Genomic DNA, 27591 nt, shown 5'->3' with positions numbered 1-27591 from the left:
CCACCCATTCATCTCTTCTTCCGACTCTATCCAACCACCACTCCTCCCTCCGTCTCTTCTGTTCCTCCACCCATCAGCCCTGTTCATCCATCCATTCCAACTGCCCATCCTTCCATCTCTTCATCGGCTTGTCCTTTCTTCTTCTGACTCCCCATCCATTAACCCTGTTTGTCATCTCACCCACCCATCCATCCATCTCTTCTTCAGACAGTCCATCCACCTGTGAGTCCTCCACCCATCATTTTTTTTTTCCTGAGACAAATGGGGTTAAGTGACTTGCCCAGGGTCATACAGCCAGGAATTGTTACGTCTGAGGCCACATTCGAACTCAGATCCTCCTGACTTCAGGGCTGGTGCTCTATCCCCTGAGCCACCCAGCTGCCCCTCCAGTCCTTTATTAAACTTTTCCCTCTGAGGTGCTGCAGGGATGGGCTTCTCCACCAAACGACCATCTTGCCAGAAACCTCCTTGCTCTCATCAGCTAGGGTCTAAAGCTCCCCTCCTGGCTCTGACCCACCTTCCCCAAGTGCACAACACAGCTGACTTGACACACGACTAAGTTTCTGAAAGATAGGTCAATTTCAGTTTATTGATCTGAATTTTGTCTCGTTCAGTCATGATACTGGGGAGTGGGGGTGGGGGTAACAAAATCATTTCCTCATTGAGAAAAGACTCCTGACTTGGTGCATGTACTGGAGAACACAAACAGGAGATCAGGAAAACCATCATCTCCTGTGGGTCTGTTCCCTCTGAGGTAAAATGAGAGTTGAACTACCTCCCCTCTTGTGTTTTCTTAGCTGTTCTCCAAATGGAAATCGTTAGCTCAGTACTTGTGTTTGGGGGTTCATCAAACACAGGGGTTTAAAAACAAAAAACTTTGCGTTTCTGAATGTCTAGTCTGTTTCACTGATTTATTTTTATCAATTAATTTTGAGCAATACTGTCGTAAATTTGAAATTTGGTGTAATAACCAAAGTATAAAAAGTCACACGTCACATCCTAAACAATCTCGAAAGGAATGGGATTGGACATCACTTTCACACCCCTGGGTAGCGTGAGACGAGGAGAAAAATCAACCCTTCTGACTACATGCAATTTTTAAAAAGCACCTACACGTATGAAACCAATCTTGACATGGGAATTGGACACAGAATGGGGAGAGGACTTGCATTTAACATCATTGCTGAGTTAGCTACCCAAGATACACGAGATCGATCCACTTAAGAATCATTTTCTAGGTTATTCCAAGAACTGGAAATTTTCAGAAGAAAATGTACAAACTATTAATGGCCCCTCATTAAGAAGAGTTTGGAGTTACCCCTCTGATCTCACCGTGATAGGGAACTCTCAGGTAAGGAAACGCCTAGAAATTAGGCTGGCCCTTGATAAGGTCAATGACGTGTCAGGGACAAGACTCAAGTCTTCAAGACTGGCTCTCTCCATGGTACCAGATGCTCCTGATGAGTCATTAGATGAAGCAGGGTGGACATCGAGTGCGGGAGGGGCGGCGTCAGAACGGCACAGCCGTGTCCTCTGCCGAGCACCCTTTGTCAGTTTTGGATTATCTAGTTAAAGTGACTAAGGCATCCTCTGACCCAGGATAATCTCACCGCTGGACATGGACTCCAGGGGAGTCCGGGACAGAAGCCAAGGCCCAATCCCGGGCAGCGGCCCAATCCCGGGTAGCAGCCCAAACCCAGCAGCAGCCCTCTGGGGCCCTTCACCGAGAGCCTTTGGTTTTCACTCAATTTTCCAACACCTCCCTCCACTGCCCAGGCAGCCATCCCTCACAACAGAGTTTTTAAAAAGAAACAAAACACTCTATATCCTGAGCCTGACCAGGCAGGCTGTGCTCACCACCGGGAGTCCCCCAGCTCTTCTCCAGGGATGAGCTGGTCCTGGCTGACACTGCTCTCCCGCTCACTCCCCTCTGCATGGGCTCACCCACGTCTCCCCACAATTCTCCGAATCTATGTTCACGGCTTCTTACGGCACAGGACTGCTAGAGCATGCTGTGTTTCCCGTTCTAGGAGCCTGCTCACTGACCGAAAAAAAGATGGCCCAAGAAAGGCCAGGTATGGGGCCAACGGGCACCGACGCAGAGAAAGGAGCAGGAGGGAGGTGCCCGGTGGGGACCAGAGAGCGGGCCACGCTCTTACTCGTCTGTGCAGGAGAGGCAGGGGACTGCCAAGACAGAACACCGTCTCCGATGCTAGACAGGGTTTCTGCACAGGATGAAGAAGTGCTCAATGTGGGAAGGGGATTTGGAGAATTACGAGATGCAGCGTGATTCCAGGAAGCTCTGGCCTGGGGAAATGGATTTAGATTCTGGTTCTGCTGCTACCATCTTGGACAAGTAACCCTCTTCTCTAGACCTGTTTCCTCATCTGGAAAATGGGGAGGATGCACGGACACACAGGGATCTTTAAAGTCCCTCCTGGAACTCAACCCTACAATTCTGTTTTTGTTCCTACTGTGATCTGGATTAAAATGACTGTCCCTGAGCCAGAATCCTTGGAGTCCTGGAGAGAACGAGGACAGTGGACCTTCTGTGTTGGACATGCCCTTCAAGGAGCAGAGTCGGCTTGGGCATTTGCAGCGAGAACGCTGCAACTTCCGCTCCCTCTGCTCAAAAGTAAGATCGTGAATCCCATCACACAAGCTCGGGGCTGGAAGAAACTTCAAAGGAACAGCCTGATGCAGCCTGGGCTCAGCATGGTTTGGACCACGCTCTGACATAAACGCCCCCAAGCCCCACAAACGCATCATCTAAGGCTTCAACCCGCGGTTTGATTTCTCTTCTCTGAGCGCGAAACTCTTCCAGTGGAATACGTCTTTGGTTTTAAAATGGAAACCCAGAGGGGAAATGGGACTCGCGCAAGAAAAAGCTCGCCACAAGCGTGCCAGAACCCTGGCTCAGAGGGACAGCCAAGAATCCCAACCGGGCCCAGAATTGCTTCTAAATAGACGCGCTGGAAAGGCCAGACACTGTGCCCCCGGTGACCGTGGGCTCGGATCCTGCCGTCTCACGGGCTCTCCCGAGGGAGCACATTCAAAGAAGTAAAAACCATTCTGGGTGACCAGGCTGGTGAAGTGCTTGTGCACCTTCCCTAAAAAGGTTGGTTCGCATCCACAAAATGACAGATCAATGACCTCTGAGCAAAACTGCTCCCCCAGGTGAAGGAAAAGGCAGGAGAGGGGAGGGGGAGAAGGCCTCCCCACATCTTGGCAGGCCGGGGAAATCCATGCCAAGGTGGGCAGGTGCCCACTGTGGTGGGACCAAGTCTGGCCCACCAAGGGAAAGCTCTGGGAGACCCTCGCAGACAGCTTCCTGCCAGGAATGGATTTTGACCCTCACTCTTCGGCCCTCCTCCCTGCCCTCTGTCCCCAGGTCCCAAACGACTGGAGGATGTACACGGCCATCCCCGTGGTTTTCTGGGTCACGAGGGTGTGAACCCGACAGGATAAAATCTGAGGACGATAAACGGTCCGACGTATCTCCATCCCCATCCCTGTCATTCGTGGCACATCCAGAACCTCGGGCTCAGGAACGTGGCCTTCCCGAGAAGTAGAACAGGACGGGAGGAGGTCCAGGAGGGGCAGCAGCCGGGCCCTGCCCGCTGTCGCCTCACAGACGTGGGTCGGCTTGGTCCAGTCGTCTCCCTCGCGGCCACGCCAGCTCCCTGAGGCCCTCGCTGCCCATCACGGCACAAGGACGCTCCTGAAACACGAGCCGGATGCCCCTGCAGGAAGCGTCCGAAGCGCCATGAGGCAGGCCCTGCGGTTGGCCTCAGTCCCCGGGGGCTTCTGCCCATCCACACAAGGCTGATGTGTCTACACCCCTCCTTCCAGCTGCCCCACGCAAAGCGGCTTCACGAGTGTGCACGGCTGTATTAGTAAAAAAATACACTACGAGAGGTGTGCCCACGGGCCCCAGGGCCGGCCGCCGGGCCGGTCAGTGCTGGTGGGGCTTCAGCCTCTGGGTGACCACCGTCATCGTGAAGGCATACAGGAGGTACGCGACCAGGATGAGCAGCAAGCAGGTCAGCGGCCCGATGCAGAACGAGTTGGCGACGAAGTAGATCATCAGCAGGGACACCAGTGTCCGGTAGCTGGCCAGGAAGCGCAGGCTGACCCGCGGGCCGTAACTGCGGCCGGCCCGGTGCGGTGCCACGGGGCTCAGCCGGCTCCTCTCGGCCTGGAGCGAGTCGATGAGGTGGAAGCGACACAAGGCCCCGAGGAAGTCCTCCCGTGAGCACAGGGCTTGCATCTGGCCTGCAAACTGAACCAAGCAAATGGGGGTCAGGGAATCCTGGGGGGCACCGGCTTCGAGCCCGACCTTGGCCAGGGGTCAGGGCCGACGGGCTGGGCCCGTTCTCTGCCTCACTGACCAGAGGGCCTTTGCCAGGCCAGAGAGAATGGCTGTGGGCTCGAGTCTTACCCACGAGATTTAAAGGCCCGGAGCTGGGGGCGCAGACCCCCACAGCGCAGGCTTGAGGACCGAGAGGCCTCCCCGCCTCTGCCCCTACTCACTCGGCGGTTAATGGCGGACGAGAGCCGGAACAGCAGGCGCACCAGAGGGGCCATCTCGTAGCTGCGGATGGGCTGCAGTTCCAGGTCCCCTTGGTACTCGATGTCAAACTTCCGCAGGCCGTTGATGATCTAGAAGCCAGGGAGAAAGCCCAGGGCGTCAGTGCGCAGCCCCCGCCTGACCAGGACACACTGGCGGCACCCACTCTGGCCCCCCAGGGCACACCTGTATCCCACAAAAGGTGTGCCAGCATCATGTGGCCCCATGGGCCGTGTCGCGGCCAACAAAGGAGAGGGAGGGACCGACAGGGCGTGCATTTTGTACAAAGCAGGATGCGGGATCCCAAGGGGCCAAGCCGCTCGTACCCGACAGGCTGAGTCTGACCCACAAACAGGAGTCAGGTTCCTTGTCCAAACTGCTCCCTCTCCCCTGCCTAAACCCCAGGAGCCCACCAGCCACTGGGCCCAGGTGTGCCCAGAGAGAAACGGCCCTATCTGGCAGAGGGGCTCAGCCAGCCACCCAGGACCCGCCCTTCGCCCTCAGTGTGCTTATCAATACAATGGGTATAAAGGACCGCGAGGTGAGGGGCTCTAAGGCACGCAGAGGGAGCGCCAGGAGCAGACCTGGTATCTGCCAAGGGGGGTGAGAACCAGCCCCTCATCACTCATGACACAGTCAGGAAGCTGTTTCTTTCCATTCTCGTCGGGTGTCGCGCCCACATTCATCAGCAGCTGGTTCAGCTGGGCTTCACTGAGCTGCAGACACACACAGGATGGGGGCTGGTCAGTCCGGGGCACCGACGGCCCTCTGCCCGCCTCCCTCATCCCAGCCTTCCTTCCTGACCGCCTGGGGGAGAGCGCCCCAAGGGGAGGAGCTGGGACCAGTCAGGGAAGCCCGAGTGCCCGCCGTGGGATAGGCCAAGTGCCCGCCCCCTGGGCCACCTGCAGCCCCTCCCCAGCCAGGGGCACCGAACGCACTCGGAATATCTGGCACAAGTACTCCAGGGCCTTGTCCAGATACTCGTCCGTCTTCTTGATGCTGTCCTGGCCCAGCTCGTCGAGGTCGTTGGTGCAGTAGGTGCCGTTTGTGTCCATGTTCCCAAAACCCAGCAAGGACAGGAAGGAGCGGTTGGCCAAGTTCTCGCACGAGGTGTCGGAGAGCGAGTTTGCCGTCTGCTTGGCCCGGGCGATCATCTGGGCCAACCGGAGCACCTGAAACCCGACGGGTGGATGACCGAGCCGGCAGGCCAGGCCTTCCTGCCGTCTTCTCGGTGCCCGCTGGGGGCCAGAGCTCCCTCCTCCCCCCTCCCTCATTAACTGAAGCCTTCAGGACATGGCCCGTACCCCCTTCACCCACACGGGTGCCAGCCGGCCAGTCGGATCTCTAGTGAAGTTAAGGGAGAAGCCCGCGGCCGTGGTGGGGGTGCACCGGGGGGGCCCTCCGAGACAAAGCCAAGGCAGGAGGCCACAAGCCAGTCCCTTACGAAGGAAGGATCCAGGGGAGGCCTTCTCCTGGGAGCCTCCTCCTGGCCCTGAGGAACCCCGCTCTGAGCCGGCTGTCTCATAGCCATCGCCCCAATGCCCGCTCCCTCCTGCTGGATGGCAGGCGGCTCCGCGGGGAGCTCGGGTACTCGGTGAAGGAGGGAGCAACTCCCCAGGTGGCAGCTGCCCAGCTCGCTACACTGCCAGGGGAACGGGCATGGCGGTCCGGGCACAGAGAAGGGCAAGTGCCTTTGGCTGAGCCAGGGTCCCCAGGGCAGGCGGACCCTGAGCGTGCAGGAGCCGGGGTCAAGCTCTCCTTGAGGATATGACCTGCTCCAAGCATTTTTTTACAGCCCAGGCCAGCGGCGCTTCATGAGCGTCAGTTAAGCCTTGAGATGGCTAGGGCAGCACGGGCCAGGCAGCCGGCAGGGGCCCTTTGTCTCTCTCCTTCCCTTCCTCACTGGCGCCCGGCTTTCTCCCTCTCTCCCCTGCAGTCCGTCTCCACGTGTCCACGCAGAGGCCCCCGGACTCACCAAGGTGCGCACTTCGGGGCCGAACATCTGCTTGTACTGGCCGTCCTGGCCCTCCAAGCTGTACACGTGGCTCTTCACCTTGAAGGAGGCGTCGGTGATGGTGGGGGGCCAGGAGGAGAGGAGGTTCCCCTGGAAGGTGGGGGTCATGAAGACCCGGTGCTGCCGGTGCGGGATGACCAGCTCCGGCTCCAGGAACAGCTGCTCTCCTATGGGGGAGAAGGAGGGGGTCGGAGGCCAGGCCCTCGAGGCCCCGACCCCGTCACTCACAGCCCGTCTCCGGTGTCCTGGCCAGCTCCGGCCAAGCAGAGAGGGCCGGCGACAAACTAAAATGGTCGCTGCCCTCAAGAAGCTCCCGCCCCAATGGGAAGGCCAGGTAAAGAAATGTGGGCTCACTGAGGGAGGAAGAGCAAGGGGCAGGGGTCACCAAGGAGCCTCAGAGGAGGCAGGGAGGGAAAGGGGAGCACTCCCGGCAGGGACGCGGCGCGGAGGGGCATGAGGAACGCAGACCCAGGAGCCGGCCAGGGGGCAGGGAGTGCCCCAAGGACACAGGAGGACACGAGGGAAGGCTCTCCTCGGCCTGCGAGGGCATGAGCCCAGGACCACAGCAAGACTTTCCTTAAAAGGGGAAACCAACCACTTTTTGGTGAAACTCTCCAAAGGAGTGACCGCAAGACAAGCAGGGCCGCTGACGCGTTGGGACCAGACGCCCCAGACGCGGGGGGGGACCATGGCGCCGACCCCCACAGGGCAGGCCGCTCCTTACACGGGGAGCAGGTCGGCACAACAGCCCCGGGCTGTGGAGAGCGGAGGATGTGACAGGAAAGGAAGCGGAGGCTCTCGGAACCAGCCGGCTCCGAATCGGACCTCCACCACCTTGGACTCAGCCGGGCCCCTCCGCGACGGCTCCAGCTCCTGACCCTGCCGACCCTTTCAAGGCGCCAGGAGGGATCCCGAGGCAGCAGAACGCTGCCGGTCCTCAAGGAGCTCGCAAGGAGCTGGTGCCCGTGTGGACAGGGAGAAGAGTCTTAGGCTCAAGTCTCGGAGAGACTCCATCTGCCCTCCTGTAAAATGGGCGGCCACTCACCCTTCTGAATCATCTCGGCCAGGTTGGGCTGGGCGAAGACCTTGGCGACCCGGAACACCATGAGCGCGTTCTTGGGGCTCACCAGGTCCGTCCGGAGGGCACGGTTGAGAAAGCCGATGAAGAGCTTGGTGTACATCAGCAGGTTTTCCTGCACAAAGGGGGCCCTGAAACACCACCGGCACCCGGGTCAGCTCAGCGATGGGACCCCCGGGCTCTAACCTCCCGCCCCCGAGGATATTCCCGAAAATCCCAGAGCCAGAAGGGACACCAAGGCACTGGGGTCAGCTTGCAGGCGCAGGGCCCCCTTGACATGTGGTCAGAGCTGGAGGGGCTTCGGTGAGGGGGAAGACCCCCTGCTCGAGAGCCCAAATGGCCAGGCCACTCCCCCACCCCAACCCCTCTCCAACAGGGGGCGCAGGCCTTCTCCCTCTGACATGAGATGCTGGACCACCCTCATGACCCCTGCTCTGGAAGGGGAGCCAGGGCCCCCAGGCTCTCAGTCCCCGCATGCATGAGGGCTGCAATCCCTAAGTGGGGAACGAGGGAGTAGCACGAGGGGCCGAGCAGGACACGGTGAGAGAGGGGCCTGGGCGGCCCCGGCGGAGGAATGTCTGCCGCGTGGCCCTCTCCCCGGGCTCCCCAAGAGGCGGCTGTGGGCCCCGAACAAGGGAGGCCGGGGACGAGGCCAGGAAGCTCGGCCCAAGGACACTTGAGCACGTACCACTTTTCTGGGATGCTTCGAGGCTGGGGGTCAGCAGGCAGGCACTGCTTCTCCGGGGCGTATCTCCACGGCTGTAAGTAACTCAGCCACATCTCCAGGACCTGGCGGGGACAACATGGCCGACCCGAGCTGTTGCTCTGGAACTCTGGCACCCCCTGTTCCAGGACCCTCCCCCCACCCAAGGGCTCCAAGCTGGGGCCTCTAGGACCCCGTCTGCAGCCTGAATGGCGAGTGTTGGGTTCAAGTCAGGAGCCCCGACTGCTCAGCTGGGACCAGGGACTTGGTCGGTGGCTTGTTCCTGTGCTTGCCTTCCCCGGGTAGGCTGAGGGGCCAGCCTGTCACCGCCTCCCAGGGGGGCCCTACCCTAGGGGCCTGCAGAGACGCTGCCCCAATGGAACTGAACACGGATCCCCCAACCGCAGGCCAGCCTCTGTATGAAGCCTCCCTTATGGCTCTGCACACCCAGGATTTAGCATCTCCCTACCTCTCTGCCCCCCCAAGTCCTGCTCCCCCACATGCTGCTCCCCATACGTACTGCTCGGAAAGAAGCGTCCAGGGGCCAGTGGCCGAAGCAGTGCTGAAGGAAGGTGAAACTTCTGCTGGACCGGCGGGATGGCGACCCTCAGCAAAATGGAAAAGCAGTGAAGTGCAGCACGGGGAGGGAAATGGCGGAAGGCACAAACAAAATACCAGCCCTCCCCGAGCAGCGAAACCCCCCCCCAAAGGGGCTTCTTGGTTCCCCTGGGTGACTCCGGGCCTGCGGCTTTGCCTTGGTCTCCTGACCTCCGACACAGGAACCACGGCAGCATCTACTACAGGACGGCACCTCGGTGGCAGCCCCCAGGATGGCCCCCGCTGCACTGAGCTAAGGCGTGTGCGTGTTTCCCAGAGGTCCCAGGCAGGAGCCAGCCTCGGGTCCCCGGCTCTTTGAAAATTGCCATGGGAGGAGGGCCCAGGGTGGCAGACACCCTCCCATCCCAGGAAGGGGCTCTGCCAGTACTGCAGGGCTCCTCTTAGCCCCGGTGGCAGCCAATGGCATCATGGGCACACCAGAACCACCTTGGGCACTCCTGGCTGGGCGACCTGGGCATCTCGCCGCACCCCCCTCCGTTTCCTGTCTGCCTCTGTTTCCTTGGCTATAACAGCCTCTCCCTCCTGGACTCATGGCAGGACCAAACAGCAGGCGCTGAGGGAAGGCTTCCCCCAAGCGGCCTCATGGGACACCGAGGCAGGGCCCGGGCAACTCCCAGGCGGGAACCGGTCTGTGTCCCCTCGGCAGAAACTCCCGGTGGTCTGCCAGAACCAAACCCAATTCCCTGGGTGGGGTGGGGCCCAGGAAAATAGACCAATTAGCAGGCGGGCGTCCCCGGGCCCGGGAAAAAACTCCTATTTCGGGGGGGGAAAAACCAGGGCCACACCCACTGCCCAGGGCTTCAGGGGGCGGAATCACAGGCCTCCTAAGGAAGTCTGCCCAAAGTCAAAAGGCAACAAGGCCAACAGGATGGGCCCCAGTCTTACTGGCGGCAGTAAAAAAATCCCCAATGCCAAACACCCTCCCTGAGGGGCCAAGGGTCCCCCCTCCCCCTCTGCAATCACCTCCAAGAAACCTGGGGCCAAAACCAAACCGGAACTCCAGGCAAACTCCAACAAGGTACCCAGGGGCAACTCATCTCCCTAATCCTTTTCCCTTTTAAACAAGGACTGCAGGGGGTCATTCCACAAACCGACAAGCGGCAGTCCCACCCCGTCACCCTCTTTGCAGGGTCTCCTGGGCCCTGCTCTCCCTATCCCTGGAAACCGGGCCCCCCCCCCCAATGCCCCACTCACCGCCCGGCTCCTCCAGGGCTGGGGGTGCGAGAAATCGTGGAAGGTGACACCTGCTAAAACCCAAGGCTTTGGAGAAAAGGCGTGCAAGTCTTTCCAAAAGCCCTACCCAACACCTCCCTCGTCAAGGACTCCTTCAGGGCCGGGAAATTGGAAACCCCCTTTCCCCCTCTCCTTCTATGCAGGGGGCAAAACCCCTCCCGGAACAAAACTAGCCAGTAAAACCACCCAAAATCTAACACCCCTCCCCCCCCCAAGAAACCCCCTCCCCCAATCACATTCATCCTTCTGCCCCAAGTCGCGCCCCACTGGCCTCCACAAAGCCTCCAAAGGAGAGCAGCAGGCCAGGCCTGGCCCCCGGGCCCCACCAGCCCCGCCCAGACTCGGCACTTGGCCCTCAGGCAGGGACCCCCCTCGCCCCCAGCGCTTAGGCCCAATCCCTTCCTCCCACTGCCCTCCAGGGCCCAGTCAGGGAGATGGCCCAAGTCCAAGGCCTCTCTTCCCCCAACCCTCAGTAAAAGGGCCCAGGGCCCCAGGCCCGATCACTCAAAACCCCACTTGTGGCCCCTGGGATGGCCGTCAGGCTTCCTCTTCGCTTGGAGGCGTCCTTCCCACGGGAGGCCAGCCCCAAAGCCCCCAGGGCCCCGGCCCAGGCGCGGGGCCTTCTCTCCGTGTTGTGACCCCCTGAGACAATCAGCTCCATGAGGGCAGCATCCAGAACCTTCGTCTCTCCCAAACACGAGTTTGCACGCAGTAGGTGCTTAATAACCATCCTCTGCAGCCCCAGCCTTGCCCAGGATCTGCACATGAGCCCGGCGCCACACTTGGCTCTGAGGACACGAGGACAAAGGTCAGAGTTGCCGCCCTTGAGGAGCCTGCACACTCCTGAGGGGAAACCACAGGTGCTCGGGAAAGCGGGAGAAACCACAACACGTGGAGGAGCTCCGGAATCGGCAGAGGTAGCGGGCCCCCCGTGCAGCAGTGCACGCTGGGTGTGAAGCAGTGAATTCTGGGAGTTGACGTGTCTCCCCCAATGGCCAGCAAAGAGGGGCCCGATGGGGAAAGTTCCGGGAGCCGGAAAGCGGGAACCCGGGGCCGTCCCTTGAGAGAATGACTTCTGCCTCCCAAAGGCTCCAGCAGATATGCCCGGCTGGGGGGGCGTGAGGCCAAGGCTCGGCCACCAGGGACACCATCCCCTCCCCGTGCCCCAGGGCAGGGTTGGCCGGGCACCAGAGCTCTGACCGGGAAAGCCTCCGGTGCCATCTGGACGGGTCCCTCAGTCAGCACCGGCCTGTGGCTGCCCGGCCCCCTCAAACAAACCCTCCCTGCTGTGCTGCGGGCTCCTGAGGCAGACCCGGCAGACAGAGCCCCGGCCCGTCTCTGCAGCGCGCTGGCCAGAACGCCAAAGGCACGGGGACCTTCTGGGCTCCTTCCTCATCCGGGGATGGCGCAGGCGCTCGAGAGCGCTCCCCAAAGGAAGGGGAACTCCCCCATTCATGTCCATTTCTCACACCCCAGAGTTGTCAGAGTGGGGGCCTGGGCTCGGTCACGGATGCGAGAACACGAGCGGCCATCCTGCAAGTCCCGGCAGCCCGTCTGTCAGGCACAAGGCAGGGTCCCAGTGCCAGCTCTGCCCAAGGCCCGGGGGATGGGTGCCTATAACAGTCTTCTCTAAAATATAATGTTCTCTGGGAGCAGCCTTGGTTTCAGTGCAGTGACCAGCCCAAATGCAGCCAGGAGTGAAAGTCCAGGTCTTGTCCTTCCTGGGGCCCGCTTGGCTTTCTGAGGCCCATCCCCCTCCTCGGTTCCTGCGCTCGTCCTTTGCCTCTGCCAGCTTCGGCCTCTCGCCCTCCATGTCTCCGGCCAGCACAAGGGTGGGAGATGGAATGAATCCGTCTCCGCCTCCGAGAGTGGGCTTGTGGGTCCGGCCCTGAGAGCTCCTGCTCGTCTGCCCCACACTGAGCATACACCAAGCATTACATCACCGGGAAATCATTATTTGTTGTGGGATTAAATCGATGCTAAACTAGATTTAACCACTGTCTCCTCACTTCCACTTAGTCCCTTGTTTCAAGCTCTGGCCCAACATCTCCCTGTAGGATCAGACTAATCCCCCTGAGCCAGGCTAAATGAGAGAACTATCGTCTCCATCAATCCCACTGACTTAGCACCTTGTAAGAATCTTAACAGGTGCCCAAACCCAGCCCCGAGCAGGAGGCCCCAGCCCGGCGCCCCTCCCTTAGGCCCCTCCCGGTGCTGGGGAGGAAACAGAGCATTGCACCCAGTGAAGGGCCTTCCCTTACCCCCCCTCCCATCTCCCCGGAGCTTTGCACCCCCCAGCCTGACAGACCCTCTCCCAAGGAGAGATGTTACCTGCTGGGGCCCCAGCCCCAGGATCTCTTCCTACCCTTCCCCATACTCTAGAACAGCACAAAATGATACCCAGGGGATATGGCAATGATCTAGAACCCGAAGCCCCTTCCCCAGATACTCAGTAACCTCAGTGGGCAGAAGAAAGGGGTCTAGCAGTGAGGACATTAAAGTAAGTGTCCCAGAATCAGAGGGGGCCTCTTGGGGCCTTCTGGTCCAACTTCCCACCAACTCAACCCCACGCCAGGACGCACAGCCGAAAACCAAAGGGCCCGAGTCCATGCATGGCCCCCGTGCCAGAGGCCCGGCCAGGACAGTGCCCTCTCAGCCAGGACCCCTGCTCTTCACGCCAGCCTTCTCTGTTCTTCTTCAAAGGCCGTGGGCTGGGGCAGACCTCAGGACCCTTCCACTAAGGAACACGGGCTTGTTTTTAGCAGCCGCATTTGGGCTCCACCCCCTGCAAAGCTCTTCAGCCACAGGCCGGCCAATTCTCCTCCCTCCCCACGTCCTGACACGATCTCCCCTGAGCCCTCCCGACGGGAGCAGCCCCGGTCAGATCTCCCCCCCCACCGCGTGCAGGCCTCCGTTCCGCTCCTGGCATTTGCACTGGCAGCCGCCAGGCGGGCAGTCATCGGCCCCTCCGGAAGCCATGTCGGCTCTCAGACGGCCGTTTTCCGGGTGAAGGGTCAGGCTATTGAGGACTCTACCAAGACTCCTGCAAGCAAAGACTAACGGAGCCTCCCACGATCGTCTCAGGACAATCTATGCCTGTTACCTCTACAGAGATGGATGGTGGAGGCCTCCCGGAGATCCGGGGGGGAGGGGGTAACCTACTCTTGCCAAGTCATCTGGGAATTTCAGTCAGCTCTCGCACAAGAGCCGTATAAAGCTCAGCGGGGAGAGCATCAGCCGTAGGAGAGGAGCCTAAAGGTGTTCAAAGCCTCTTCTTCAATGGGAACTGGAGGGATCTCCTCCGGCCTGAGGTAAACAGTCAATGGCTTCTTTGGGTCGAAGAGGTTCTGTGGAGAACACCCTGGAAGTGTTCGGCCCATTTCTCCAGGACCACGTCCACATCACTGATCATGTGACCCCATCAGCAGCCAGGTGAGATGCACCATAGGCCTCTGACCCGAAAATAGCCTCCAGGGAATCATTAAAGGGCTTTGGGCGGTTACTATCGCCATAAACCTGCATTTCATGTGCCTCCTTTCTGAGCCAAGAATCCTGCAGCTCCTTGAGCTCTGCCTGGACTTTACTCTGGACGGACGGACGGACAATCCGGCTGGTACACACCATGGAGTTCTCGGGTTTCATTTAGCAGCTTCTGAATTCTGCCATTGTGTGTGTCCATTTCCTGACAGCACGCTTGCCCAAGTTCTGGACGATGGTTAATGGACGCTCTTGCGCTTTCAGTCACCGAGGAACAGTACCAGGCTGTGTGCTTGCTTCTGGGCTTTTTAGCACGTTTTCAGCCTTGTGGGAAACCCTCAAGGAAGAATGCACTGATGGTAAATTAACTGAACCTGAAAACTTACAAGCCAAGGTTAAAATGGCGGAGTGTTGGTGCAGGGCTGTGGGGTTGGGGGGGCAGATTTTCCGCAGCCTCTGAAGCTGAGGTACCACGTGGTGCAGAGCGATGCTCTGCGGCTTGTGAATTCTGGGTTCCCGATCAGCAGTGAGGAAACACCGGGGCTCCCCCCGCCGGCACATCTTGCACATGCGGAAGTATCAGCGCCAGCCAATGGAGAGGTTCTGAAAGCCTGGGCGAGTTCTTCGCTCAGCAGTTTCCTTCCTGGGGCTGCCCCCACCGACAATGGGACCGATGCACACGCTGCCAGACCCAGCTCAAGGCTTGGGAGGCTCCAAGGGAACGTGCGGGAGAGGAGAGATAATAGGGACCACCAAACCAGAGGCCTTCGGGGCCATTGTACTGACTCATGCCTCTGAAACTGGACGGCCACAGCGCCAGGCCAGCAAAGGGAAGGGCTTCCATGGGAATCGTCCCCGGCGCAACACTGAGCTCCTCTAGAACCGAACCGCCGGCGTTCCAACCCTAGCGCAGAGCGCCTAACTTGGATGGAATGGCCGCGCTGCCCGATGCCGAGCGGACACTTGCCAGAAAGATGAATTTATGGAGAACTCTCACAAGGTGGTCAGGAAAATGATACACAAACTCTCTCAAGGTCTCCGAAGAACTTCGGAATGGCCATGAAACACTGGCACAGGACCGCCCAGCACGGGCTCCCGAGAGGAGACGCCGAGCTCTATGGGAGAAGCAGAACCGAGTTAGCTGAACATGAGACGCCCAAATTCTGAGCCTGTCCCAGGCGTCCCACGGACTGTTTGCGTGCGAGCTGTGGCGGAGCACGCTGTCGGCGTGGGTCTGATCAGCCACAGGTCACTGCAACGTAGGAATGTCATCTCGGTTCTCTTCCGGAATGAAAGGAAGGCACCCCAAGTCACTGTGAATGAGGGCAATGATCTCTCCTTGCCTGCCCGCTCACAGCCTCCTGGGAGGCTCAAGTGAGATAAGGGAAGCAGAGTGCTTCATAGAGAGCAGCACACTAGCCAGTGCCAGGAGCTCTGTCCTGGTACCAGAACTGGTATCGCCCCTGGTACCGGTCCAGTTGAGCCCCGGCTTTTTCATCCACTCTGCACACAGAGCTCCCGCCAGCTTTCCTCTTATGCAGCAGATTTTTGGGATCTAAGACCATGTTTAACATCCGCCCCGCTGAAACCGCACCTTGTGACCAGGTTTTACGCTCCATGTTTAGGTGGAAAATAAAAGCTCTCATTTCTGTATCGACAAAGGCCGTGCGAGAGCTCTACGTCTACCATTTCCTGGCCCCCAGAGGAGCAGCCCTGGCTCTCCTCCGCCCTGGACGGTGTCGCTCTCGTGGCCGGGACTCTGTTCTTGCTGGGCCCCTTCTCCTGGGAAGGCCTGGAGTGCTTCATCACTCAGCCCAAGAGGGCTGAAGAGCCTTCCCGATCGCCCCCAGGGCAGGGCCGAGGAAAGGAGAAGCCTCCTCCGGTCATGTGTCGTGTCCATGACCTTACATGCTATTGACATCTCCGAGTTCCCGGCCCTGGGGACATCAGAGACCTGATGGAGATTCGGCAAAACGGGCGCTGCCAATCCCGCGTCCCCTTTTTCTCACACACAGATGGACGGGTGTATGTGGCCGTACTGCTGACGGGGAACGCCTGAAGGAGTTTTATTTTAGGTTCTTACCTGAGGGGATCCAAGTTACTGCTTCACATGAAGAAACCTCAAGAGGAAGGCTTAGATTCTTCAAATGAGCAAATAATTCAGGCCGCCGTCCCATCACGTGCCAGAAACTGGCAGGGACTGCCTAACTGCCCCTTGTCCCCGCGGCTTTCTGCATTCGCCCCTAACGCTTTCTCCCTCTTTTCCTAATAATCCACCTCCAGAACAGTGCGACGGCCCCAAGCACCGTTGTCATGGTCACCAGACTCCCGTGGGCTAAGCTGGAGTAAATTCTAGGCCCCTTCTGCCACACTCGTCTCTCCCTACCAAGTTATGGCCCTCAAAGGCTTCAAAGGATGGTCTGGGCCCAGACGTGACTGACAAGACAGAGAGGAGCCTCTTCCTGAACAAAAGGTGAAACCGGAGGAGCCACGGCTGGAGCTGTTGCCCCAGCACCAGCCTGCCCCGATCCGGATGCGACCCAGGGGCCCAGCACCGGCCTGCCCCGATTCAGGAGCAACCCAAGGGCCCTGGCACTGGCCTGTGTCCAGCTGGCACCAAAGTCAGAGCGGGAGGATCATCAATAAGGCATTGGTTGTCAAAGGAAAGCATTAAAGCAAGTCCCATTTTCAATTTCCTCCGGAGCCCTCCCTCATTGCTGTTTATTGAATGATGGATCTCCCTGAGTCCCAGCTCTATCTGGGGGGCCCAAGCCTGAAGGTGGTAAAAAAGGCTGCCAGACAGTGTGCTCTGGAGTCGGGGGCTCTGAACCCCTGGGAGCTTTAACGTTCCAGTAAGTGAATCCCAATGGGACTGGTGTGCTCGGCCATCCTGTTTTTAGTTTATCGAAACCACAACCGCCCGGAGAAAGAGGCCAGAGGCTGCCCCGGCTGCCCGAGGGCCCCAGGACACCAGCGAGGCGGCGAGCCCCTCCACTCGGCCAAAGGCCCTCCCTGCAGCTCTGAAGCCACAAGGAAGAGGAAATGTCCGTCCTGGGAAAGGCCGGGGATTGCCGCCATCCCCATGATACAAGACAGATGCTGGTCTGAAACACATGAGTGACTCGGCGCCTCCCGGGCCCGACGCGACCTTCCCCGAAGAGCTAAACGCTACCAAACCCACCAGCGCGGGGGGAGGCTGGCACGGGGCCACCCTCCCCATCCCCCCGGGACCCTTCACATCCAGCCCCAACCCGAGGCCAGGAGGAAAGCAAAGCCCCTCCCTCAGCCCCCACGCAGGATTAACTGAAAGCAGCGGGCACGGCCACACGGCAGGTGGTGACCGGAGAGGCCCTCCCCGGGCCACAGCGAAGCTCCCCGACCCCAGGGCCGAGTGTCGCTCTCCGGGGCGGTCTCAGTCCCAGCTACCCAGGGCCTCGCAGTCCATGCTGACGCCCCCACCCCCTATTCTCTGCGGATTGCCAGCAAGAGCAGACAAAGAAGCCAAACAAAAAATGGTGTACTTGGTACGCGTGGAGGGCCTGGTAGCTGCTTTGGGCAGGAGAACTGTGGAGGCTACTGGAGAGACTGAGTCGGTAGTGGAGCACCTCCAGCTGAGAGACAACAAAAAACAAGGAGGGAAAACGGAGGGGAGAGGGGATGAAGGGGGGGACAGGGAAGGAGAGGAGGAGAGAGAAGGGGGGATGGAGGAGAGGAGAGGGGGAGGAGAAGGGGAAGAGAAGGGAGAGAGAAGGGGGTGAGGGGAGGAGAAAGGGAGGAAACAGGAAGGAAAAGAAAGAGGAGACATGGAGCGGGAGGAGAGAGACAAAGGGAGGAAGGGGGAAAATGGAAACGAGGATGGGCAAGAAGATAAGGTTCAGGGAAAGGGAGAGGTGCAAGAAGGGAAAGAGAAAGAGAAAAAGTAAGAGTGAGCCCAAGAAAAGGAAGAAGAAAACAAAAAACAAAAACAAATACAGTCAGTGCTAGTCCAGTCCAACATGGCAGCCACAACAGGAGCCTCCGCTTGCCCTGATTTGTCCCGGCCTCAGGATGAGTCGGCCTGGGCCGGCCCTGGGAGCCCCCGTCCTCATCCTCTGGCCCGGGACCCCTCCAGGTGAGGAGCATGCCTGGAACAGGGGGACAGCACCGGGCAGTGTGGGGCCCGGCCAGACCAACAGAGAGCTGTATCGTCGGCCTTCTGGAAACCCCCAATGGCCCCAGACACCGGGGACGTGGGACGCCGGGCTCTCCTGTGGCCAGCGAGACACCTCTCCACCCTGCCAGCCTGCCAGGGCCACCCTCGGGGAGAAGCCTTTGGGGGTAGCCCCCGTCTCCTTTTCTGGGAAGTGGAGGACAAACCCCCCAGGGAGAGGCCAGCAGGGCAGGGAGGAGGGCCGGCTCTGTGGCCTGGGGCAGGGCACCGCCCTCAGTTTCCCCATCCCAACACTACCACTGAGCAATAGCCAATGCTCAGACCAGGAGGACACGAGCTCTCATGGGGGGCTTTCTTCCTGGACAAGGAAATGAGGCTCGGAGGGCCACTGAGGACTCCTGCTCGGGAGGACGAGGGCCAATCTGCCACACAAAGTCCCCCGGGGAGCTGGATAAAGGGCAGGGGCCGCCCTGGCCAGGCCAACACAGGCCCTGCCACAGGGAGTACAGAGTCTGACCCACGGTGGCTGCAGTGGCCCAGGTCCAGTCCCAGCCCCAGGCTTAGCCCCAGCCCCAGGCTTAGCCCCAGCCCCAGCCCTGGCCCCACTTTACAAGGCAGCCCTGTTAGTGAAGCAGGCGTGAACAAGGGCAGCAGCAGCAGTGCAGGAAACGCGAGAAGCAGCAGCCAGAAGGCCAAATAGCAGCAAGCACTGGCCGCGGCCCCGGGCACTCCCTGGTCCCTCTGCAGACGGACACCACGCTCCCCAGGGCTATGGGCAGGCGCCCACAGTCTGGCCAGGTCCCAGGCAGGTCACCCATGGAAGGGCGGCTGGGGGCCATCGAGCCTCGGCCCCCCGTGAGGGCAGGAGCCGCCTTTCCATCTCTGAAACCCCCCGCCCGGCCGCCCGGCCCTCGCTGCCCCCTGGTCCCTAGCACTGAGTCCTCGGTGACGTCAACGCCCTGAACGTTTGCTCCAGAGTGATGGCTTTGCCATCAAAGCGGGGCAGGCGCAGGCTTATGGGCCTTGGTGGGACTTGGAGGAGAGCCAGGAACCCTCGGGGAGGCCACCTGTTGGGCGGGGGAGGGTAGGTCTGGGCCCCTTCCTGGCAGGAGGCCCAGGGAGAATGCCGCTTCTACTGGCCAGCTCCCAAAGGGGGTTCTAACCAGAAGAGGGTTTCCAGGGGGCTGGCGGCCGGGTAGGGGGAGCGCCGGAGAGAGAAGCGAGGAGGGAGGACTCTGCCGGCAGTGAGAGTGGCAGGGGCGGTGCCCTCGGGATGCCCCCGTCCTCCAGGCGCACCCTGGCCCCCAGCTGTGAGCCGGCTCTCAGGCTCCCTCAGCAGGACTTGGGAGGCCCCCAGAAAGGCCGGGCTGCCCCACCTCAGTGATGGGGAAACCGAGGCTTACGGAGGCCCACCCGTGCTACTGAAAGCTGGGTCCCCGGCCCGGGCCCAGGAAGAGGGATGGCAAGCGCAGTGTCGCCACATGCTGAGCACCCAAAGTCTTCCCAGAAGCACTTCTGGCTGCATCCGCAGGTTAGCGCATCCTTTGGGGAGCCCCCACCCCCCAGACAGAGCAAGCCAACAAGCCAGATTTGCAGCGATCTCAGCCCCACTGAGCCACATGCAGGGATTGGGGGGCAGCGACAAAGAAAAGGCCCTTGAGCCCACTTGCAGAGCCCCTAGGACCCCGTGCAGAAGGGTCCGCCACAGGGGTCGTGTGACATGACAGCCCTTGTGGGTAAGCCGGGGGCTTCCCACCTCTCTCCCCCTGGAGGGGTTGTGGGGGCCCCCACAAAGCCCCCTCAGAGGTTTGGGCCTCAGGAGGAAGGGGACCAAGAGGAGCCGGCAGGGCCTCAGCCACCAACCAAAGCTGGCCTCGGCCATGGCCGTCCTTCCCCAGGGGCCCGTTCCTCTGCACTGGGCTCGGGAACCTCCGTCCCAGCCTTCCCTCTAGATCCTGGGCACTGAGTGTGCCTTCAGGCCGATCCTGGTGGCCCTGGGCTTCCAGAACCAAGGGAGGGGTCGGGACACCCTCCAGCCCCTCCCCCAGGGCAAATGGGGGTCAAGGGGACATGATACACTCTGGGGGTCAAAGTGCGACAGGCCTTACCTTGGCGTGAGGGGACTGCATTTTCTGATACATCTCCAGAGAGTAATGGTGAAGCCACATCTCCACAAAGACCTAGGAGCAACACAGGTGGCCATGAGTCCCCCACGGGCCCAGCCCCATGTCCCCCGCAGGCCCAGCCGGCCCCAAGTTCCCCACAGGCCTAACCAGGCCCCAGTACGGGCGCGCTCTCAGAGGTAAGATGCCCAAGCCCCCAGTGGGAGGAGACGCCCCTTGATACCAGGATGGGCCCCCGGCCCGAGGAAGCCTCAGCCAGAGCTCTGACTGATCAGGACAGAGTGTGGGAGCCAGGCCGTGGGGGTGGGCAGGGAGAGGAAGGGGACGGGCTCTGGCCATGGCTGCCGTCCTGGAGCATCTGCAGGCCTGGCCCAGGCTGACCCAGAGAAGCTGCAGAGCCAGGATGTCTGGCAGAGGGGGCGGGAGGCACCCAGAAGGCCCCTGTGCTAGGAAGGTGCCCCCCCCCCCCCCCCCAAGCAACCCTTAATTTAACCTTCAAGGCCCAGGCCTCTGGGAAGCCTCCCCTGCTGCCCAGAGCCGCTTTCCTCCCACCCAGACCCGCACACACGGCGGGCACCCTGCCACCTCCGGGAGGTCGGGCAGTCGTCCATCTCTGGGCCTCTGACACGGCTCATTGCCAGGGGCTGAACGGAAAGGCCGCCCCCACCTCGGAGGAAGCTCTTTCCTGCCCCCTGAAAAGCGGGTCTGGGGCGTGTGGCTCCCTCCCTTCCGGCACCGCCCGCGCCGCCGCTCACCTGGAGCAGGGTCTCCGATCTCCAGATCTCCTGTGAGGCCGGGTCTGCATTCACCGAGGGCTGATGGGAGATGTGCCGCTTCAGCAAGCTCGTGTGGTGCAGGCCGTAGGAAGTGAAAGGCACAGCGGGGGTCCTGGGGGGGACCAGCAAGCGCTCACCCTCCGCCGCCCGTCACCGCGTTCCCACCCATGTCCGGGCCCCCAGGCGGGCAGCGAGGACGTCAGTCAGCCCCCCGGGCCTACCAACCACCTTCTCCACCCACAAAGCAAAGGAGTCGGGCAGGACGACGGCAGGAGGGCTGAAGGCCAGTGTCTTGCTGACTCTAGAAGGGGCCGAGCGGGCCCCGTGCAGCCTCCACCCTGAGCCACAGAGCAGCGGCACTGAGAGAGACAGAGACAGAGAAACAGAGACAGAGACAGTTGGGGGGGGTGGGGGAGAGAGACAGAGGAAAGAAAGAAGGGAGGGCACAGACACAGGGCACGGCCCCTTGGGCACCTCCGCTCCAGCCTCCACAAGGTGGGGTTTTAGGAAAGGGACAATCTGAGCCTGGGAGAAGAGGAGAATGCACTTAATAAACAAAGGGTGCCGGGGGCAGCTTCTGGGCCCCAGTCCGAAGGCCTGGCACTGAAGGCAGAGGCCGGTGCCCGGGGCCGGAGGGCGCAGGCTGGGAGGCTGGGCCTGTGAATGGGGCGAGGTGAGCCCCCGGCCGAGGCTCCAACTGCTGCCCCTGGACATCAGCGAGCCAGCGGCCCCGAGGCAGCACTTCCTGTGGGCAGCGCGGCACAAACCTCCGTCCCCGCTTTCAGGGCGTTCTGCCCGGGGAGCTGGGGGTGCAGGTGCAAGCCCGTGCATGTGCGTCTGCAGGCAGGAAGCCCGTGTGTCCTAAGAACGTGCCCTGCACCCCCGGAATCGACAGGCGTGTCTGTGTGGTGACACCTGGGTCTTATGCCCGCACGGCTGCCCCGGGGCGTCGGAGAGGAGGGAGCCTTGTGGGGAACGTGGCAGAGGCCAGCAGAAGGGCCCTCCCCCCCACCATCCCGGGAGCCCCACCTGGGGGTGGGGGAAGGGATGGTGCATCCCAGGGTGGTCGAGGGCGGAGGGACGACGTTTCCTTCCGTGGGTAAGAACCAGGCCAGGTAGCGGTCCACCAGGAGGAAATAGGCACAGTCGGAGGTTCGGACGTGAACCGACAGAGGAAAGTTCTGGAAGACAAAAAGGCCTTCGTCACGCCTCCGGGCATGGCTGGGCCCATCCCAGTGCCGCGGGCTCTGACCGGGGGATGCAGAGCCACTCGTCCCCCTCGGGCCCGGCTCCTCTTCAGGCTGAACGCCTGCCCTCGGCATCCCCTCGGACGTCTCGGCCCCATTGGGCCCGGCTGCCCCCCCGCGGCCCCCACAAGTGGCCCCCCCCGGAGCCCAGGTTCCCGACCAAAGCCCCCGCCCAACAAGAGTGGCGCCGTCGTACCCTCTGCGTGATGAGGCTCAGGGCGAAGAAGAACATGTAGTATTCAAACGGGTATGAGGGTTGCGGTCAAGGACAATCGCCACATCTGGGGCCCGCGGCGAGCCTGGGGTGTGCCGGACCTTCCCCCACCCCCATCTCCCCCTGCCCCGGACGCAGAAAGGATACTGAGCGCCAAGTGCAGGCCCTGGGCGCCCGCCGCGGGGAGCTGGACCTTGTTGTGGTAGAGCGGGCACTCGGGGAGGACGCGCTCCTGGATGCACGCCCGCACGGGCTCCTGAAACGGAGGGAGGCGTGAGTGGGGGCCGGGGCCCCACACAGCGACACCAGGGGAGGGGCGAGGGGCACGACGGGCATGGGGGGCACTGCCTAGTGTAGCGGGAGCACAAAGACCAAGGTGGACCAGAGCAGGAAGAGCTTGGGGGACACCACCACGAGCGCCCCAGTTTGATGAATCAAAACAGGCAAAAAAGAGGCACAGGTGGGGACGTGGGGGGGGGGGGGGGGGGGGGGGCGGTGTCAGCCCTTGCAGGCCAGGAAAGGGTGAGGCCGTCACCTCCGGGCAGAGCCGGGGAAGGTTTTCAGCAGGTGTGCTGCTTGTGCCCCTTGCTCCGGCCTCCCCGCGGTCAGTGTGGCTGCCCTGCGCCCCCCTCGGGCGAGCACTCACCGGAAGGTAGGACACCGGGAAGTCGTACTTGTAGTCCTCGGCCTGGAGCTTGTACACCAGCTTCATCATGGGCCCGCTGCGCCAGGGACAGAAGGAAGCCCAGGTGAGCGCCCGGGCCCCGAGCATGGCCGGGAGACCCACCCCCCCCCGCCCCCAGAAAAGCCACTTGCTTGGGGTCCAGGAACTCCATGGCGATGCTGTACTCGATGGGGTTCACCCTCCCCTGCAGACACCGCAGGTTCCAGCCGACCAGGACGCCGTCCAAGCTGCCGAAGATGTTCTCCACGAGCCATGGGAAGATGTAGTGCAGCTCCTGGGGGGAGGGGGGAACGGGACAGCTGAGGGGGCCCAGGCTGGGGGACCCGCCGACCCCTGTGGCGCCCCCCAAGGTGCCCCCCCATAGGGCGGGGCCACTGCTGAAGAAGCCGCCTGGGACTCCCAAGTGTCCACTGGGTGCCCCGTGAGAGCCCTGACCGGGGGCCAGGGACCCAGGCCCCACAGGGAGGGCGTCTCTGGGCAGCAAAAGAGGGAGTGAGGAAGAGACGGCTGAACGTTCTCCCACCAGCGACCGCCTCCAGCCCGGGGGAGCGAGCAGGGACCACCTCGGGTTGGAGGCCCCTCAAGCCCCTGAGGTCTCGGCCTGCGAGGTACCGGTCAGCCCTGGGGGGACGGGTGCCCCAAGAGGACGATCCCTAACAAAGATGGGCATCGGCTCCTATTTGGGAAACCGGCATTTCCTGAGTCTTCTCGGATCATGGCGGGGGGGGGGGGGGGGGGGGGGAGAAGAGCCCTGAGCTCAGGCTGTGCAAGGCCCCTCCCCCAGGAAGCCCTCGGGCAGGGGACGCCCACGGACACACGGGGCCCCCATGTGGACCCACAGCAGACAAATACACTTGCACACGCGCCTCCATAGTGCACGCCCAGCCCCAAGGCCCAGCCCACGTAGGCGCACCCCCCCCCCTCACCCTGGCCCTACCTTGGCCGGGAAGTCCTCGATCACCTTCACCAGGTCATGGCACCGCTGGGCGAAGGGCTTGCTCACACAGTCCGCCTTCAGGCTGGCCTAGGAAGGAGAGCCGGGGTTGGGCTGGCTCTGGCCGCAGGGAAGGGGCCACGGTCCCCCGGGCACTCGGTCCTGGGCCCCAGCAGCCTCCATGCCCTCCTGCCCGGCGGAGCCCCCCGCCCAGGGGTCCGACCTCGCAGAGCCTGGGGCCAGCCCTTGCCACGGGGAGGCAGCAGAGCCCGCTTTCTTCATCCCACAGACAGGCTCAGCCCTCACAAACATGGAGGCTCGAGAGCCTGGGGGAGGCCCGAGAGCCTGGGGAGGCCCCGATGGGACACCAGCCTCAGCCGTGACCTTGCTCCCTGGGGCACCGTGTGGAGTCTGGCAGGTGCCAAAGGGGGCATCCATGCCCCACCGGGCGGGTCAGAAGCCCCTGGGGGAGGGCTGCTTGGGCACCAGGCGCCCCCGGACACGGGCCTTGGGGCGCTCCCCGCTCCTTCCTTCTGGGACCAGCCACTCACCAGTAGGAAGCTGGGCGGCTGCACGTGGGGAAGAGCCATAACAACCTCTTGGGGAGACTCTCAGTCCTTTCAGGAAAGCGCTGCGGAAAACCGAGAGAGGCAGGCAGTCAGGACGCCATGTTAGCCAATGTGGGGCCTGGAGGACCCCCGAGCCTCCTCCCCAGCTCCCGAGACAGCAGCGCTGCCCTCTCGTGAGGGGGGCCCCGGCCGTCCCCCCCCACGGGCGCAGCTCCCGCCCCCCATGGCAAGGCTCTGGGACGTCTGAGACAGGCGCCCCCGCCCCGAGGAGGCCGGAACGCGCGTGGCCCGGGCGGGACACGCCCTCTGTGGGCCATGGGGGATTCACCACAGCCCCGGGGGAAGAGACCATTAGGGAGGGGCTGACATGGCTGGGAAGGGTCTGAGGCTGTGTCCCAGCCCAGGCCTGGTGCTGTTGGCAGCTCCCAGCGGGGCCCAGAACATTACGATGTCACTCCTGGAAAGCAGTCGTTCTTCGTTTTGCCTTTGTACCTCTGGTGGCTAGCACTGTCTGGCACACAGTAGGCACTTAATAAATGCAGACTGCTTGCTGGATGGCACAGGATCTGGGGGGTGGGGATGGGGTCAACACACGGCTGCCCCATTGAAGGCTAAATGGGTGCGTCTGCCCCAAACCCTTTGTTCCTCCCACAGAATTCACCAAACCTCCCCCTCTCCACACGCTGTCTTTGCCTCATCCTGGCCAGCCTGCGCGCTGGAAGGCCAGCGGGTAACAGGGCAGAGAAAGGAACATGGCGGGGGGGCAGGAGGAGGACGTAGGGGAAAGGGGCCAAACAGTGGCTGGGCTACGAGGAGTCAGAGGCCTTTGGGATATTAATGGAGCTCAGAGCTCCCAGCAGCCACTTGGCCCCGCGTGATGCTTGGAGCTCCCAGAAGCCACTTGGCCCCTCGTGATGCTCTGAGGTCCCAGCAGCCACTTGGCGCCGCGTGATGCTCGGAGCTCCCAGAAGCCACTTGGCGCCGCGTGATGCTCTGAGGTCCCAGCAGCCACTTGGCGCCGCGTGATGCTCGGAGCTCCCAGCAGCCACTTGGCGCCGCGTGATGCTCGGAGCTCCCAGCAGCCACTTGGCCCCGCGTGATGCTCGGAGCTCCCAGCAGCCACTTGGCGCCGCGTGATGCTCTGAGGTCCCAGCAGCCACTTGGCGCCGCGTGATGCTCGGAGCTCCCAGCAGCCACTTGGTGCCGCGTGATGTTTGAGCCAAGAAGAGTCAGGAGTCAGACAGGCAGAATGGGGAGGCCCCAAGGGCAGCCGCTGAGGAGAGCAGTCAGCGGGGTCCGAGGCGGCAGGACCGAGGGTCGAGGAAGAGGATTCAGAAAAGGGACCAGGGGCCACCGAGCACCACAAGAGTTCTGCGGGAGCCCCCCGAAGCAGAAAGGGCCGAATGGGGCCGGAGCGGGGCCCTGTGCGGGGGATCTGAGGCGATGCTCCTGCAGCCCCCCCAGTTCCGTTCTAGTTCCCAGTGGGCGGGGACCAGCCGACAGTGACTGAGCCCCTCTGGCTGCACGCACGGGGCCCAGTTCGAGGCCTCCTTTGCCAAGACCCCCCCAACGGGCGCAGACTCTTTTTCTCTGGCTGAGGCAGCCGGGGTTGGTGCCTTGCCCAGGGTCACACAGCCAGGATGTGTCTGAGGCCGGATCGGAACCCGGGCCCTCCAGACTTCAGGGCGGCGCTCTGTCCCCTAGAGCGCCCCCTGGCGGCCCCTCCCGGGCTGGCCCCAACCTCCCGCCCCGCACCATCCTATTCCCCGGCCCCTGTGCACAATCACCAAAGGATTTCTCGGCATCTCCGGGGTCGGCTCCGGTCCCAGCCCCTGAGCCCCCGAAGACCCGGGGCGGCCCCCAAGCCCACGGCAGGCTCCAAGCCCCTCAGCGACCCCTAGGAGCCCCCGCCTCCCGGAACGCTGGGCCCGGCGCTAGCCCGACGTCCTGGGGACGGCCCCTCCCCCAGCCGAGCGGCTCAGCCCCAGGAGGCCCCGCGGCACGGGGGGCGGGGAAGAGGCTCTCCAGGTTGGAAGCCCCTCCCCCCCAGCACGGATCCCCAGGCCCAGCCCGGGGCCCGCAGGGGCGGCAGAAGGGAGGGACAGGACAGGCACGCGGCCGCACAGAGTTTACCTCCGGGCCCTTGTTTGGGGGGGCTGTCGGGGTTCGGGAGCCGGGGCCACGCCTCCAGCACAGACAGCCTCCCGTTTCCAGAATGGGGCTGGGGCAGCCACGGGGAACCTCACAATGGGGGCGGGGGCGCCTGTCTCAGACGTCCCGGAGCCTCGCCATGGGGGGCGGGGGCTGCGCCCGCGGGGGGGACGGCCGGGGCCCCCCCCACGAGAGGGCAGCGCCGCTGTCTCGGGGGGCAGGGGGCGGGCCCCGCCCTGGGATGAGAGCGCTCTGACCCCTCCGCGTGGGGCGGGGAAGCGGCCTCCGGAATGGGGTCCCGGCCCTGGGGGAACGTGGCGCGGGCCCACGCCTGCCCCTGCAGGCCCGGCTGCCGGCGCCGCTTCCCCGCCAGTCACAGCCACCATCCCAAGCAACCCGGGTCGCCTTCGCTGACGTCATCAAGCCGCGCGACAAGCCCCGCCTCCCGAGATGGCGGGAAGGGGCCCAAGGCTCTCCCTCCGCGCCGCCGCAGAGCCGCTCGGCGTGCGCATGCGCGCTCCGCGCTCCGGCCTCGGTGGGACTCCGCCCCTTCTGGCCTCACGCGGGCGCACCGGCAGGGAGAGGGGGAGGGCCCAGTCCCTCCCCGCGCGGGCGCAGAAGGGCCTTTCCCCGGGCCGCCGAGGGGCCGCTGTCCCGGCTTGCGCGGGCGCTGTGGGTGCCGGGCCTGCAGGGAGCCCTGCCTTACCCGGCCCGGCCCCCGGGGCGGCCAGGAGCCGCGCCCCCCCGCCACGCCTCCCAGCGGCCCCCGAGCCCTCGCCCCGCCGAGCCGGGCGCACGTTGGGAGGGCGCCGGCGGGACGGGTCTTACCCGGGCGGGCAGGAGGCGCAGAAATGGGCCGGGGGCCGGGGCTGCGGTTCCGAGGGCCCCCGGCTCAGCCTGCCCCGCTCCTCCTTCCTCCCAGGCTCCCCGCGATCCTCCGGCTTCCGGGAGGCTTCTCCCCTGGGCCTCCCGAAATGTTCCCGCCCCTTCCCGGGCCCTCCCCCTGTCCTCGGGGAAACAGAGTAGATGGCGATTTCCCGGAGGGCCCG

At 62.7% G+C, this 27591-nt stretch overlaps 1 protein-coding gene across 1 annotated transcript; it reads right to left on the bottom strand.

The window, feature by feature from the left end:
• Window positions 1-560: 560 nt before the first annotated feature.
• SMPD4 (sphingomyelin phosphodiesterase 4) lies at window positions 561-27221 on the bottom strand. The gene is made up of 28 exons (XM_031949148.1): window positions 26880-27221; window positions 24374-24453; window positions 23826-23912; window positions 23020-23162; window positions 22850-22925; window positions 22349-22459; window positions 22186-22236; window positions 21772-21923; window positions 20722-20854; window positions 19952-20023; window positions 17120-17304; window positions 16611-16713; window positions 16209-16303; window positions 15374-15630; window positions 15164-15275; window positions 14691-14808; window positions 13674-13801; window positions 13115-13259; window positions 10733-11324; window positions 10178-10195; window positions 8886-8971; window positions 8351-8451; window positions 7630-7793; window positions 6546-6751; window positions 5509-5742; window positions 5155-5286; window positions 4534-4662; window positions 561-4282 (listed from the first exon to the last, which is right to left on the bottom strand). Exons 2-28 carry the CDS (start codon window positions 24410-24412, stop codon window positions 3956-3958), a joined length of 3996 nt encoding a protein of 1331 aa, XP_031805008.1. The 5' UTR covers window positions 24413-24453; window positions 26880-27221; the 3' UTR covers window positions 561-3955.
• Window positions 27222-27591: the final 370 nt, after the last annotated feature.

This window comes from Sarcophilus harrisii, chromosome 1 (assembly GCF_902635505.1).
Source record: "Sarcophilus harrisii chromosome 1, mSarHar1.11, whole genome shotgun sequence".
NCBI lineage: Eukaryota > Metazoa > Chordata > Mammalia > Dasyuromorphia > Dasyuridae > Sarcophilus > Sarcophilus harrisii.
Note: the sequence above shows the minus strand (reverse complement) of the source record. Positions and strands in the feature narration are given on the sequence as shown.